At 44.5% G+C, this 14,277-nt stretch overlaps 1 protein-coding gene and 2 non-coding genes across 3 annotated transcripts in view; all 3 read left to right on the forward strand.

Annotated features, from left to right (window-relative positions):
* The window catches only part of TEX14 (testis expressed 14, intercellular bridge forming factor), a 29,508-nt gene that overhangs the window by 4,001 nt on the left and 11,230 nt on the right, over nucleotides 1–14,277 (forward strand). Inside the window, exons 3-6 of the mRNA XM_033171951.1 lie at nucleotides 9,845–9,959; nucleotides 10,756–10,921; nucleotides 11,670–11,806; nucleotides 12,466–12,535. Of these exons, the coding sequence (XP_033027842.1) occupies nucleotides 9,845–9,959; nucleotides 10,756–10,921; nucleotides 11,670–11,806; nucleotides 12,466–12,535 (488 nt within the window). The remainder of the gene's footprint in view (nucleotides 1–9,844; nucleotides 9,960–10,755; nucleotides 10,922–11,669; nucleotides 11,807–12,465; nucleotides 12,536–14,277) is intronic.
* Nucleotides 5,246–5,463, forward strand: LOC117060428. The gene has a single exon (XR_004427987.1). It is a non-coding gene; the product is annotated as a small nucleolar RNA U3 (small nucleolar RNA).
* On the forward strand, nucleotides 8,368–8,585 carry LOC117060427. Its single transcript, XR_004427986.1, has one exon. It is a non-coding gene; the product is annotated as a small nucleolar RNA U3 (small nucleolar RNA).

Consider the following 14,277-nt stretch of genomic DNA (forward strand, 5'->3'; position numbering starts at 1 on the left):
AAAATAAGACTTAAAATTTTCGTTAGTCTTCTTAAACGTGATATTATAGTACAGGAGGATTTTTGTTTTTTCTTTCCCCCCGTTTATATTTATTGACTTGATTTCGTTTCTGCATTCAGGCAGTTAGTCCAGCAAATATAAATATACTGTGTTTTTTATATATATAAATTTCTATTGAAACTCCATACAAATTATCAAACAATACAATCCCATACATTTCCCCATTCCCTTCCCCCCTTCCCCTCCAGGACTCCCCCAGCTTCCTTAACTTTTATTAATTCAGTGTTATTTATGCATATTATAAAATATATACTGTAATACAGATTTCTGGGGGTGTAGGAGCTAAATGGCAGAGCAAGCATTCTGCTTTGCTTTGCAAAAGGACCCAGGTTAATTCCTCCATAGTTCCTCCATACTGCAGGGGTGGCCAACTTCCAAGAGACTGCGGTCTACTCACAGTTAAAAACTGGTTACAGGTGGGTAGCCGTGTTGGTCTGCCATAGTCAAAACAAAATCGAAAATTCTTTCTAGTAGCACCTTAGAGACCAACTGAGTTTGTTCCTGGTATGAGCTTTCGTGTGCATGCACACTTCTTCAGATACACTGAAACAGAAGTCACCAGATCCTTAAATATAGTGGGGGAGTGGGGAGGGGTATTACTCAGAAGGGTGGTGGGAATGGGTGATAGGCTGATAAGTGTGGAAAACCTGTTGACGACTCTAAACGGCTGCAATTAGTCTTGCAGGGAAGGGGTGAGATGGCTAAAGATGGCTTTGTTATGTATAATGAGATAAGAATCCAATGTCTTTGTTCAAACCAGGTTTCTCCATGGTTTTAAGTTTGGTGATTAGTTGCAATTCAGCCACTTCTCTTTCCAGTCTATTTCTGAAATTTCTTTGTATTAAGACAGCTACTTTGAGATCTTTTATAGAATGTCCTGGGAGATTGAAGTGTTCTCCTACTGGTTTCTCTGTCTTGTGATTCCTGATATCAGATTTATGTCCATTTATCCTTTGGCGTAGGGTTTGGCCTGTTTGTCCAATATAGAGAGCTGAAGGGCACTGTTGGCATTTGATAGCATACACAATGTTGGAAGATGAGCAATTAAATAGTCCTGAGATGGTGTGTTTGATGTTGTTGGGACCAGTAATGGTGTTATCCGGGTTTATGTGGCAGCAAAGTTGGCATCTGGGTTTATTGCAGGCTCTGGTACCAGTGTCCATGTTGAGTCCTGTTTTTGTATTATTGTGGGTGAGGAGCTGTTTGAGATTGGGTGGCTGTTTGTATGCGATGAAGGGTCTTCCTCCCAGAGCTTGAGAAAGAGAACTGTCATTGTCTAGGAGAGGTTGTAGATCTCTGATGATGCGTTGTACTGTTTTAACTTGGGAGCTGTATAAACCCAGATGCCAACTTTGCTGCCACATAAACCCGGATAACACCATTACTGGTCCCAACAACATCAAACACACCATCTCAGGACTATTTAATTGCTCATCTTCCAACATTGTGTATGCTATCAAATGCCAACAGTGCCCTTCAGCTCTCTATATTGGACAAACAGGCCAAACCCTACGCCAAAGGATAAATGGACATAAATCTGATATCAGGAATCACAAGACAGAGAAACCAGTAGGAGAACACTTCAATCTCCCAGGACATTCTATAAAAGATCTCAAAGTAGCTGTCTTAATACAAAGAAATTTCAGAAATAGACTGGAAAGAGAAGTGGCTGAATTGCAACTAATCACCAAACTTAAAACCATGGAGAAACCTGGTTTGAACAAAGACATTGGATTCTTATCTCATTATACATAACAAAGCCATCTTTAGCCATCTCACCCCTTCCCTGCAAGACTAATTGCAGCCGTTTAGAGTCGTCAACAGGTTTTCCACACTTATCAGCCTATCACCCATTCCCACCACCCTTCTGAGTAATACCCCTCCCCACTCCCCCACTATATTTAAGGATCTGGTGACTTCTGTTTCAGTGTATCTGAAGAAGTGTGCATGCACACGAAAGCTCATACCAGGAACAAACTCAGTTGGTCTCTAAGGTGCTACTAGAAAGAATTTTCGATTTAGTTAAAAACTGGCAGTTGAGCTTTTTTTTTAGGAAGGAAAGCCCTGTTTGGGGGGGGGGGGTCACGTACAAGTTGTTGAGCTTCTTTAGGGAGCAGGAAAGTGACATTGAGCTTGTGTTAGGAAGGAAAGCCCTGTTTTTGGTGGGTCAGGTCATTTTAGGGGTGGAGGGCAAAGATGTTGAGTTTTTTTAGGGGAGCCAAAGTTTTTTAGCTTCTTTGGGGGGAGCCACTGATCTACCAGTGATCTACCACAGACGTCCAGTGATCTACCAGTAGATCACGATCTAGCTGTTGGACATGCCTGGTATACTGTATTGTCCTTTCTGAGTGAAGACTACTGGGATAGCACACAAAGTAATCTCTTTAAAATTCTAATTATCTTCACAAATAGCAATACTGTACTGATACAACAATCTCAATTTGCATATCCTTAGAAAACGTTCTGCAGGCAATTTTATCCCAATTTCTCATCAGCTTTCAGCCTCTGTTACAAATACAGAGGACTTTGTTTAGGGGAGAGATCTCTGTTGTAGAGCACACATCCATGAATCCTGGATCCCTCTTCCGGTTTTGGTCTGAACTGTGGCGGAGCTTCAGGTTTAAGCCATGGCCAAGTCCAAGAACCACACCACACACAACCAGTCTTGCAAGTGGCACAGAAATGGCATTAAGAAACCCAGATCAAATAGATATGAATCTCTGAAGGGGGTTGATCCCAAGTTCCTGTGGAACATGCGTTTTGCAAAGAAACAACAAGAAAGGGCTGAACAATGCTAAGAATGCCAAGTAACCAGCTTGCCTCCAGATGGCAAAAGGGACTGACTTGCTTGGCAACTGACCAGCAGTTGTTTTCTTCTTTTCACTCAAGGCGTTTTGTATAAATAAAATTGAGTATAACATGGGGCGGGGGAAATCCTGGATCCTTTGATGATGATGACACTCTTTTGCATTCATCTATCCAGGAAGTTTAAAATATTTTCATACGTTACGTTTATATCCAACCTTTGCTTATCCTGCTTCCCTATTTTTCCCTTACATTCAACTCTGTAAGCTAGGTTTGGCTAGGAAATAAGTGACTGTTTTCATAGCCGAGTGGGGATTTGAAACTTTGTCTTCGTGGTGGTAGTTGTTATACCCCACCCCTGACAGGAACTCAGTGAAGCTTACAAATAACATCCAATTAAATGCATAACCACAAACAGAGATAAAACACTGTTCTGTTCCCCCACTTTCTGGTTCAAATATCAAAGTCAATGAACATTATACAAATGCACAGGATGACAGTATATCTGTTAGCAACTAACAGAATGTAAGAGGAGCCTGCTGGATCAGGCCAATGGTCCATCTAATCCAGCATCCTAGTTTTACAGTGGCCAACCAGAAGCAGGACTTGAGCACAAGCAGACTCCCTCCTGTAGTTTCGAGCAACTGGAGGCAAAGCAGAGTCATTATGGCTAGTAGCCATAATGGCTTAGTCCCCCCACCCCATAAATTTGTCCAATTTTACCTTAAAGCCAATCCAAGCTGGTGGCAGTCACCACCTCCTGTGGAAATAAGTTCCATAGATTATATTTAGCTGTGAGTACATTAGCTAAGGGGACGCGGATGGCGCTGTGGTCTAAACCACTGAGCCCTAGGTCGGCGGTTCGCTTAGTCATGCTGGCCACATGACCCGTGTAAAAACTGCGGACAAATGTCAGCTCCCTTGGCCTGTAAAGCAAGATGAGCGCCGCAACCCCAGTGTCGTTCGCGACTGGACTTAACTGTCAGGGGTCCTTTACCTTTTTTTTTACATTAGCTATGGTAGCAAAATGCACCCTTCATATGGAGGGGCAACCTATTTATAAATGCACTGTGGTAAAATAAGTGTAGGGAATCAATCCTTTCCATGCTTGCAGGGTTTGTGGATGCCACAGGTTTTGAAACAGGATGTCTGATTAAGGCTGGGATCCTGTGCAGGGGAAGAAAATCCCCTTAAACACAGTTGGACTTACTGTAATTCTGAGGAAAACATGCCCAGGTCTGTTTGCACTCTAGATGTACCTTTTACAGTAGAAGGAAATCTTGTTACAGTATTTACTACTTGCTGTTAGTGACACAAAGCATGCTCACAGGTGTAGCTGGGGGGGGGGGGGAGCAGCTGCAGGGATGTCTTAGTCATTGAGGCTACTGGCGCAAGGCACCACGGCCTGAGGAGAGCGCCTGCGCCACTCTCGCTCATCTCTTCTCGGGCTGCGGATGCGGGGAGGCCGTCGGCGAGCCTCCCGTCGGCGCTGCAGCCAGGTATCCCGAGCAGGCGGAGGCGGAGTTGGAGCACAGCTGGCAGCGTCCCCACCTGCCCCTCCGCGTCCGCCCGCTGCACCTCACTTAAGACATCTGAGGTTCTGCCCCGCCCTAACAAAAGCCTGCCCCCCTCCCCAACAAAAATCCTGGCTACGCGCATGGGTAAGCTGCAAAGGAACCAAATGGTCCTTGCTCCTTTTGAAGGATGGCTAGTTACAAACGAAGACAACAGGAACACCTCCAGTTTGCTAAGCCTGTGAGAAGCCCTTGCACGCTGCAGTGCAGTACTGTAATATGCATACTGAGGAGGATGCATCTGTATGATACTTACTCACTGGCAAGTGAGTATAGGATAGAGAGCAGCTGTAGATAAATATCTATGTAAAAACAAAAAGTGTAATTGATTCCTGATAGCATTTCCCCCTTGAGCTTGTAGGAGTCAGGGAAAGATGTGGACTTCCTTTCTCTTCCTCTATGGCATCCCTACATTACTGTATATAAAAGCAACAATAGTAAATAACGTAAATTAAGAAGTAGAATAAGAAAAATCTTGCTTGGATCAAGGTTTAAGGAGAGACGAAAACGCGTGGCCTGTTCTGAGGGGCGGGGACTATGCAAAATAGGAGGCGTGGCCCCGCGTCCTTCTTCCAAGGGGTTTTGCTGGGAATATAATTGAAACTCGGTAATTTCGCTCGGAATGGAGCCACAGCGGCGGACATGGGCGGGAATAGCAGCCTTGCTACCTCCGGGTGCAACATTTGGGGGAGAGGGTCAGGGACGTGGGCGGGGAGGGGGAAGAAACCGAGCGGAGGCTGTTGCCTTACCGTGACATGGAAAGCGGAGAGCCGCCGCCTGGCTTTTGAAGCGCGGAGTGCAGAGTTAAGACTATACTTTCAGGGATCATTTCTATAGTTTGTAACTAGAGAAGTGTACTCGAAAGTGATCGGCCAAGCGAACCACGAGGAGGAGTCGAAGTGTTCTCTTCTGAGCGCGAAGCGAGCGGGCAGTGTTGCATTTTGCAGCTGCTGCCTGTTATTGATGACCGTTCCGCCTCCTTTTCATTAAGGAGGTTGGAGGGAGAGAACACAGACTGAGTGGCTCGTTTCCTTTTTTAAAAATGGTTTAAAAATGGACTGATTTCCCCCTTTTCATTACTTTTTAATTTGGTTTTATACAGCATAATACAAATCATTCTCTGCATTCAAGATTATAATTTGTACTTTTCCATCTTTTCACATATTGGATGCTTTGTCTACCCTGTATTATACCAGTGTTTAATTAGTCTTATGAATATAAAAATGAAAGATATATTCTGCATTTATTAGCTGCCTCAAGAGGGAGTGATCAGAAACTTAGCGTATTTTCAAATCCAAAACGTTAACAGAAAACTGGTGTGGTAATAGTGTAGGTTGTGTGGTTTTGAAATAATTTAGCATGATATGTTTTTGTCACTGCAAATAGTGTTTTGAAGTTCGGGGTTTGAGGATTTATTGTAAAAAATCAGTTTATTAGTTTAGAGTGTGGCCTGGAGCTCATGGAAGTTATGGTCTAAACAGTGGTTTTCCATGGCACCCTGGAGTACATTGAATTAAATTCAGGGGTGCTGTGGGCAACACTGGCCTCTGTCTCTCTTTCTCCGCCCTCCTCTGATGTCCTCTGGCATCTCTGCCTCCTAAAGGCTTGCACAGATGTATATTGCAGCAGCCCTGAGCTTATACTCCACAGGCGAAGTGTGCCACTGGGATTCACCTCTTTTTGGGGTGGTGGTGGGGGCAGCTCAGAGATCGGGCGGCAGCAGCAGCTGCCCAGAGGACTCCCAAGGAGAGGGGAGAGGACAGGAGGCTGAGGGAGCACTCCACAAAACCGGGATGTTCAAAAAAGGGTGAGAGGCTGCCAGCTCTGCAAGCAAAGGGTGACATAACTGGGCTCCTAAGCCCCACAGGGTTGCCACAGAAAGAAGGTAGTTGGTCCAGGGAGCCGTGGACTCAAAAAGGTTGAACACATCTGGTCTAAATTATCCAGAACCCATCAGGTCAGCTAAGGCAGTGGCATGAGTCTTCTAAGTACCCAGGAATAACCTTAATTTTCAGCTTCGATGGGTGTTTGACTTTGAGGCCTTCTAATACAGTTTGTTGAAGAAAGATCTGTTTAGTGAAACTGTCACCCTATATTACGAAATCAATGTGTTCCCCCCCATGCTATTTTTGTAGATAACTGTGTTCACATGTAGGAACCGTAATCAAATGTAGCCAGGTCTTGTTAAGCACAAGGAATCAAACTGTTCCTTTCTGAGTGTGAAGCAAGTGGGTGGTGTTGTGTTTATACAACTGCTGTTCCCTGCTTTCAATGACCCATTCTCCTTACTTGTTCAGAGGCTAAAAGGACAAAGCAGAGACTGCATATCTGCTTCAAAAATGTTTTAAAAATAGATTTTACATAAATACAAATATACATAATTTGTATGCTGCCTTTCCAAGCTTCAAATCATACTCAAGGTGTCTTACATGAAAAAGGAACATAACAACATAACAAAAGTAGTTATCAATGATAAATAAAACATTTTTAAAAATACACATCCAAACTGAACAATTTCCACATATATCACAAAAAACCTGAAACAAATATACATAAAAAACCAACAGCACCAGACCTTCCAACAACAAACACCCCAACCCAAGAGTCTGTTCAGCAACCTTAGCTTTCGTGGCTGCAGTCAGTCAGGGTCTCACCTTCCCAGGCCAGGTGGAAAAGGCTTGCAAGACAGGGAACTGGTGTTCCTACTTAAATAGGTGGTTTTGTATGTGACACAACCTGCATTTCTTTTTTTTTCTTTTTTTTTAGAAATAAGTCCAGTAATGTAGAATTACTTCCTTTTAAAAGTTTGAAGTCACATTAAAAGGCAGTGGATGTTAGTAACAGGTCAAGCATACAGCTGGATAGTAGCAGTGCAATGAGAACATCTGTGTGCTTAGGCTCTTTCACTTGGCGTTTGATAATTTAGAAATATATCCCCTTTGGTTTACTTGAATTTATTCCCAGATTAAATGTGCATAGTACCTCAGTCCTAGCATTGATAGGTGCACTTAAAAAAAATTATTCAAGCGCAGTGGAACTCCATACAACAGTCCTGTAAGGTGGTCCAGAAGACATTTTATTTCTATATTGAATCTGGTTGGCCACTGGTGGAAAACTGTGTTGGACTACATAGGCCTTTGATTTGACCCAGCAGGGCTAGTCTAAGGGGGGGGGGTAGTCTAAGAGGTATGGGGGGTGTCAGACATTGCCCTGAACATATGCACTTTGACTTGGAGGTGATTCTCACGGAACTGTGGCTGCTCTCAGCCGCTCCAATAGGGGCTGTTGTAACGATTTACGCCATTGTGAACTTATTTGAAGACTCTAGAATGCTGCATGTATCCTGACAAGGACTGCAGGACTTTCTTCGAAAGTTTGTATTATAGGATCTCTCCATTTAGTGGTTGACGAGAAAGTTGAGTCAGGGACCTGTTGGTTCCCTGCGGAGTCTCTTCGCAACACGATCGTTTGCGTGTTTTACTCAAGAGCAGGGCTTGCTGGGGCGGCGAAGACTAGGACTCCCTCCACCCGCGCGGACTGTCAGGCGGTGACATAGTTAAGCTGCCTGAGCCAGGGAGAGTGACGTCATGAAGGCCCGCCTCCTCTAGGTAGCCGCCTGGGTTTGACGAGCCAGTAAGCGAACTGCAGGCCGCCATGTTTAAAGGAAACTGAAGCCCGGCAGTGATTGGCCGCTTGGGTCCCGTATGCAGATCGAAAGCGAGAGGGATTCTGGTCCTCCGCCGATACCTGGCCAAATACCAAATTATAAAAGCATTTATTTTAAATTATCTCGAAGGGGCTTGAAATCGCTGGTTTCCTGTCTTAAGAATTAAAAGTAGCGCATGTTTTCGATGGGTTAGAAATCGATCGCCGTGCTTTAGAGAGTGGGTCGAGGCAGCCGGGCTCGGGAGCCGAAGAGCGTTTAGTTAAGACTATACTTTCAGGGATCATTTCTATAGTTTGTAACTAGAGAAGTGTACTCGAAAGTGATCGGCCAAGCGAACCACGAGGAGGAGTTGAAGTGTTCTCTTCTGAGCGCGAAGCGAGCAGGCAGTGTTGCATTTTGCAGCTGCTGCCTGTTATTGATGACCGTTCCGCCTCTTTTATATTAAGGAGGTTGGAGGGAGAGAACACAGACTGAGTGGCTCGTTTCCTTTTTTTAAAGTGGTAAATATTAGATTTTAATTGTTTGGTCCTTTGTAAAAAGGTTTCAAATTTTAAAGTTATTTTTGGTTCATAGTATGTTGGTTTTTTATTTTGTTTTATAGTATATGCTTATTTGGCATTGTTTTGTATCAAGGGTGCCTTCTGCTAATATTGGTTAACCTTGCAAGCATAATAATTTTTTCATGCGTCTTGTTACCTTCATTTCTCCATTGTTGGACAAATGCCTATTTTGCCCTTTCTGAAGAAGTTGGGGTTAGCGCATGTGGCAATCTGGTTAAAATTATAATAAAGCCATTCATATTAGTTTTTTTTTTGGCATAATTTATATACCCTTGCTTTTAAAACAACAACCTCAAATCTCTTTACAAAAAGTAATGAATGAAGTTCTCATTTAAAAACAGTATCTGAAGAAGTGTGCATGCACACGAAAGCTCATACCAGGAACAAACTCAGTTGGTCTCTAAGGTGCTACTAGAAAGAATTTTCGATTTAGTTTCAAAATGGTCGTGGGCATGCATATATATACCCAGCAAATTATTATAACTGGGTATGAAATGAAAATGTCCTGATTCTGTGCATAGATTCTTAGAAATAAGCCCATGGAATTCCGTGGAGCAAAGGATGGCTGCTCTGAACAAATATTAATCCTTGCAGAGATGAGCCTGTTAGACTTGGCATTAGCATTATTATTCATTAAATTTCTATATTATCCTTCATCTGAAGTTCACAGGGAGGTTTATGATATAAAAATACAAACAATATTAACAAACAAACATATTAACGTAGTAGATCAACAAAGAAAACAATACTGCCCCCACAGTTTAAATGACCATAACATGTTTAATTACCCAAAGGCCTGGGAGAAGAGGAATGTTATTGTCTGGTGTCTAAAGATATGTAAGAAAGGTGCCCGGTGTTAAATAAATCATGACATATGGTGTTGTTTATCTGAGGTTGTATTTACCTAATTTTAAGACCTGCCAAGGAACAGATGATTGTTGTTATGTCTTCATATGTAAAACCACAGAAATAAAGGAAAGTGCTTTTTCTTATATGTACCCATGACTGTAGCTTAATTTGTGATCTGGACTTAATGGTGTGCCTCTGGCTGATGGCACCACTTTGATTCATTGCAGAGGGTTGGAGATTGGGGAAGGGCAGCTTTTAAGGGACCTCACACATTTAGGGAAAATTTGCAGGGGCAGTGGATAATTCTCTCCCCCCCCCCATTCTTATAGGAATCAGTGCTGACTCGATTAACTCATTGGGGCAGACTCCCCTATTCACTGCTGCCTTGCTTGGTATTGGGAAAGTTGTCAGCGTTCTTTTAGATTATGGTTCGGATCCAAATCAGTAAGTACAAAAGCTACGTTTTTGTTGTTATAGGGAATAGACAATTTTCTGGGTTTTAAAAAAATCCAGAGGTGTGTGGGTTCTCTACATGTAGATCTGCAGAAATGGAGAAAAAGCAAAAAAGCATGTTTTCTGATAATGATAGGTGTGTCCCCCCATTCCCTTTTAAAAACAGGCATTGAGACCCCAGGGCTGCAAAACTAAGCTGGAAAGTGTGTGGGAAATGCCTTACAATGAATGGCCTTCCCCAACCAGGCACCCTTCCAGAAGTTTTGGACTACAACTCGCATCAGCCCCCACCAGCATGACCCGTGGTCAGAGTTGATGGGAGTTGTGGTCAAAACTATCTGGAGAGACAAATTTGGAAATATCAGTTTGCCATCTTTTGAGGCATTGAGAGTAGCTGTGAGGTCCCAGAAAACCAACAATACTATTTTACTTCGTTTGTGTAACTCACTCAGCTTGCAGAATCCTATTTTTATTTGCACAGAATTTGGATTACTCTTGGCACGAGTGTTGCTATTATTTTATTTTTTATTAAATTTGTATACCACCCTTCATCCGAAGATCACAAGGCAGTTCACAGCATAAAAATGCGAGATAAAACAGGAACAAAAATGAAACGAGACAATACCCCTACCCCAAAACACATTTAAAAGGACATAAGATGTTTATCAGCCTTGATGTAAGCATTTTTAAGCCCAGAGTCCACCCAGTCCAAGGAATTGCTTATTGAATTCTTTGGGGGCCCTCTGATCAGGACTTCTAAGTGCTCTTGTGTTCCTTATTTTCTCAGCCGCTGTCACGATGGGAGCACTCCGGTACATGCCGCAGCTTTCTCAGGCAACCAGTCAATTCTCAGCAAACTGCTGGATGCGGGTGGAGACCTGCGAGTCCATGACAGGAACGGGAGGAACCCACAGAGCTGGGCTGTGACAGCTGGGAGGGAGAGCAGCGCTCAGGTGTGTGGGCAGCTAGGGCCTTTCGCCTCTTGATTACCCCAGAAGCTTGCACCCGTGTGCACAAAGCTCCATGGATGCCTCTTCCAAGCAAAGTCAGCCTTCCATTTCCTGCATGCAGCATGTAGTGTTGCTTTTTTTGATCATGTATGGGGGCACCTGTGGGCCCCCCATCCATTATTGCTGGGCTCCAGTTCTCAGCATCCCCAACTGTTGGCCCTGTAGGTTGCAGGGGATGGTAGGAGTTGGAGTCCCAGCAACGTTTACATGGCTACAGGCTCCCCATCCCTGACCTTGCAACACTCCCAGCCGAAATGCTTTTATCCAGAACTGTTTATTTGTTTCTATAACAAGGGTCATGGCTCAGTGGAATAAAGCACCTGCTTTTCAGTCAGAAGGTCTCATGTTCAATCCTTGGCATCTCCAGGTAGGACTGGGAAAGATCACGTCTAAAATCATGGAGAGCCACTGCAAGTCTGCCCAGACTGATGTTTGGCACCACTGGATAGCTTAGTTGGTTAGAGCAAGTGCTGATAACACCAAGGTTGCAGGTTCAATCACCATAATGGACATCTGGATTGCAGGGGCTTGTACTAACTAGATGGTCTTCAGGGTCCCTTCCAACCCTTCAATTCTATAAGGCACTTTCTCCCTTCCATCCCTGGTTGCTTTCAAGGTTTGCGCTCAAACTCAGGAGTCTTCGCCGCCACCAACCATCCCTGGCGGCGGCGGCTTCTCTTCTGTTTTGCAGATGCTCGAGTTCATCCAGCGATGTACAGCCCACATGCAGGCGATTGTGCAGAACTACTCCGTAGACTTGCTGCGGAAGGTGGACTCTCCCAGAGCTTTGGTCTCTAGCCCCTCCAAGTTTGTGGGCATCAAGCAAGGGTGAGTGCCTCCAGTTGTGACGGTGATGGTGGGGAGAGAAATCGTTTCTCCCTCTTCTCTTCCTTTCCCCGCACACCAAACGTTTATTTTTAATAGAGGACTGTAAACACTTGGGAAGTGCCCTTGGTTCCTCCACAGAGAATGGCTGCAACATCATTCTTTCTCCCTCATGTGGTGAAAAAGCAGAACTGCACACATAAAAACAAAAAGGAAGCCCAGATCAGAACCAAATAAAATCCAAGATCTGTCATTGGGTATTAGCAACAAATCTCCATTTGTATCTGTGCTGGCTTTGAAATTGTGCCCAGTACATGCAATCTTTTTATTGTGAAATTACTTTGAGATGCTTTGTAGGAAGTGTCTAGAGACTCTGAATCTCAGGGTCGTGGGTTTGAGCCGCTCGGGCAAATGATTGCTGCATTGCAGAGGGTTGGACTGGATGACCCTTTTGGTCCCTTCCAACTGTACAATTCTTTGATCCTATGGTTATATGAGAGCTAGTGTGTTACAGTGGTTCGAGTGTTGGACAAGGACCTGGAAGACCAGGGTTCAAATTCCAGCTCAGCCATGAAGCTCACTGGGTGACTTTGCTGCCTCTCAGCCTCAGCTACTTCAAGAGACACCCCTTTCCCCCTTTCTTTGTTTTTTTTGTCCTTCAGGACGGCTGACAAGATTCTGAGACGCGGGAGCAGTGCCCCCCAAAACATTTACAGCTTTGGCTTTGGGAAGGTAAATATGGCGGAAAGGTCCAGGACGCGACAGGATCTCCCTGTTCCCCTTGAGCCAAGGTTGTATCTAGAAGAATGAATTGGGAACAGCTGGTGAATTTTTTGTTGGGAATTCAAAAAGTATATCCTTGTTATGCAAGTCTTTAGTGCAGGGTGTGGCTTCTGGTGGTGAAAGAGCAGAAACTGGCCAGTGGAAAACCTTGAGCCCAGGGGCCAAATGCAGCCCCTCCGGGTCTCTCTGTTTGGCCCTTGATATTCTCCTGTCCTCTTGTTTGTCCTGCTCTGCGCCTTCTTCAGGTGCTTTTGCCTGGCTGAGTGTCAGGGCTGGGACAAAGGCTCAGAGCCTGGGACGGCGAACGGTCAGAAGGAAGAAGAGGAAGCAGACTTGGAAGAGGAGATGTCGGAAGCTGAAGAGGTAACGGGGTTAGTGAGCCACGAGAGTTTGTGGCAGAGAGAAGTCCAGAATTGGAGGCAGAAGCAGAGGATGGAGACGAGGGGGGCCAAGAGGCAGAGTGGAGGCAAGCTTCTGAAGAATTCAGCGGGGTCTTCCCCTCCTGCTGTGACCAGCTCCCCTGCCCCCTGGTCTCCCAGGACCAGAAGAGGTATGAAGAGGGCAGAGCAAAGACAGACAAGGCTTCTGCATCTCAGATTACTTGGGAAGGACCTGGCAGAGGAGTAGACTTAGGGAGCTGTGGGAAGGTGGGGACCTTCAGTCCTCGCAACTGCCTCATTGGAGCCAGACCAATGAGGAAGATTTGCTGTGCTCACTAGGCCTGGCACTACTGAGCAGCATCTTCTAATAAAGTGTTAACTTAGCACTATGTGCTTTATTGCTGATGTGCTTCTGACACTGGGATATGTCCTGGAACCCTTGAAATGTCTCTTGCTTGCCTTAATTGAGAATGGATATGGGACGCAGGTGGCGCTGTGGGTTAAACCACAGAGCCTAGGGCTTGCTGATCAGAAGGTCGGCGGTTCGAATCACCGTGATGGGGTGAGCTCCTGTTGCTCGGTCCCAGCTCCTGCCCACCTAGCAGTTTGAAAGCACGTCAAAGTGCAAGTAGATAAATAGTTACCGCTCTGGTTGGAAGGTAAACGGCGTTTGCATGTGCTGCTCTGGTTTGCCAGAAGCGGCTTTGTCATGCAGGCCACATGACCCGGAAGTTGTACGCCGGCTCCCTCGGCCAGTAACGTGAGATGATCACCGCAACCCCAGAGTCGGACACGACTGGACCTAATGGTCAGGGGTCCCTTTACCTTTACCTTTATGGGTGTTTGAATCTGCGTACAAACTAGTCAAGGTAAATTTCAACTTTTGTTGCTCTGCACCTTTTTGCCTTAAGCCTCACTGGCCCCAAGAAGGTTTCCTGGAAGAGAATGTGGACCTTGATTGGAAAATGTGTGTCCTCAAGCAATAGCAAAAGGATTGGTGGGTGGGTGTCTTTTAAATTTATGAAAACATTTCTGCACTGCTTTTATGAAAAAGAAACACCAAAGTGGTTTACGTGACAATAAAACATAGCATTATCCAATAAAAATTAACTGTCAATAGAGAAGGTGAAACCATCACAGGGACAGGTATTTATAATACTACTAAGGGCCAGGGAAAAGCTACTCTTTCTTTACAAAGCATCTTTGTAAGAAAAAGGCTTCTTTCATTTTCTTGGCTTACAAAAGTGAACATAAGGAAAAGATTTGAAGAATTATGAATGTTGTGGAGAAAAATGAAAACAAAAGAGCAAT

The sequence above is a fragment of the Lacerta agilis genome, chromosome 15, assembly GCF_009819535.1.
Source record: "Lacerta agilis isolate rLacAgi1 chromosome 15, rLacAgi1.pri, whole genome shotgun sequence".
NCBI lineage: Eukaryota > Metazoa > Chordata > Lepidosauria > Squamata > Lacertidae > Lacerta > Lacerta agilis.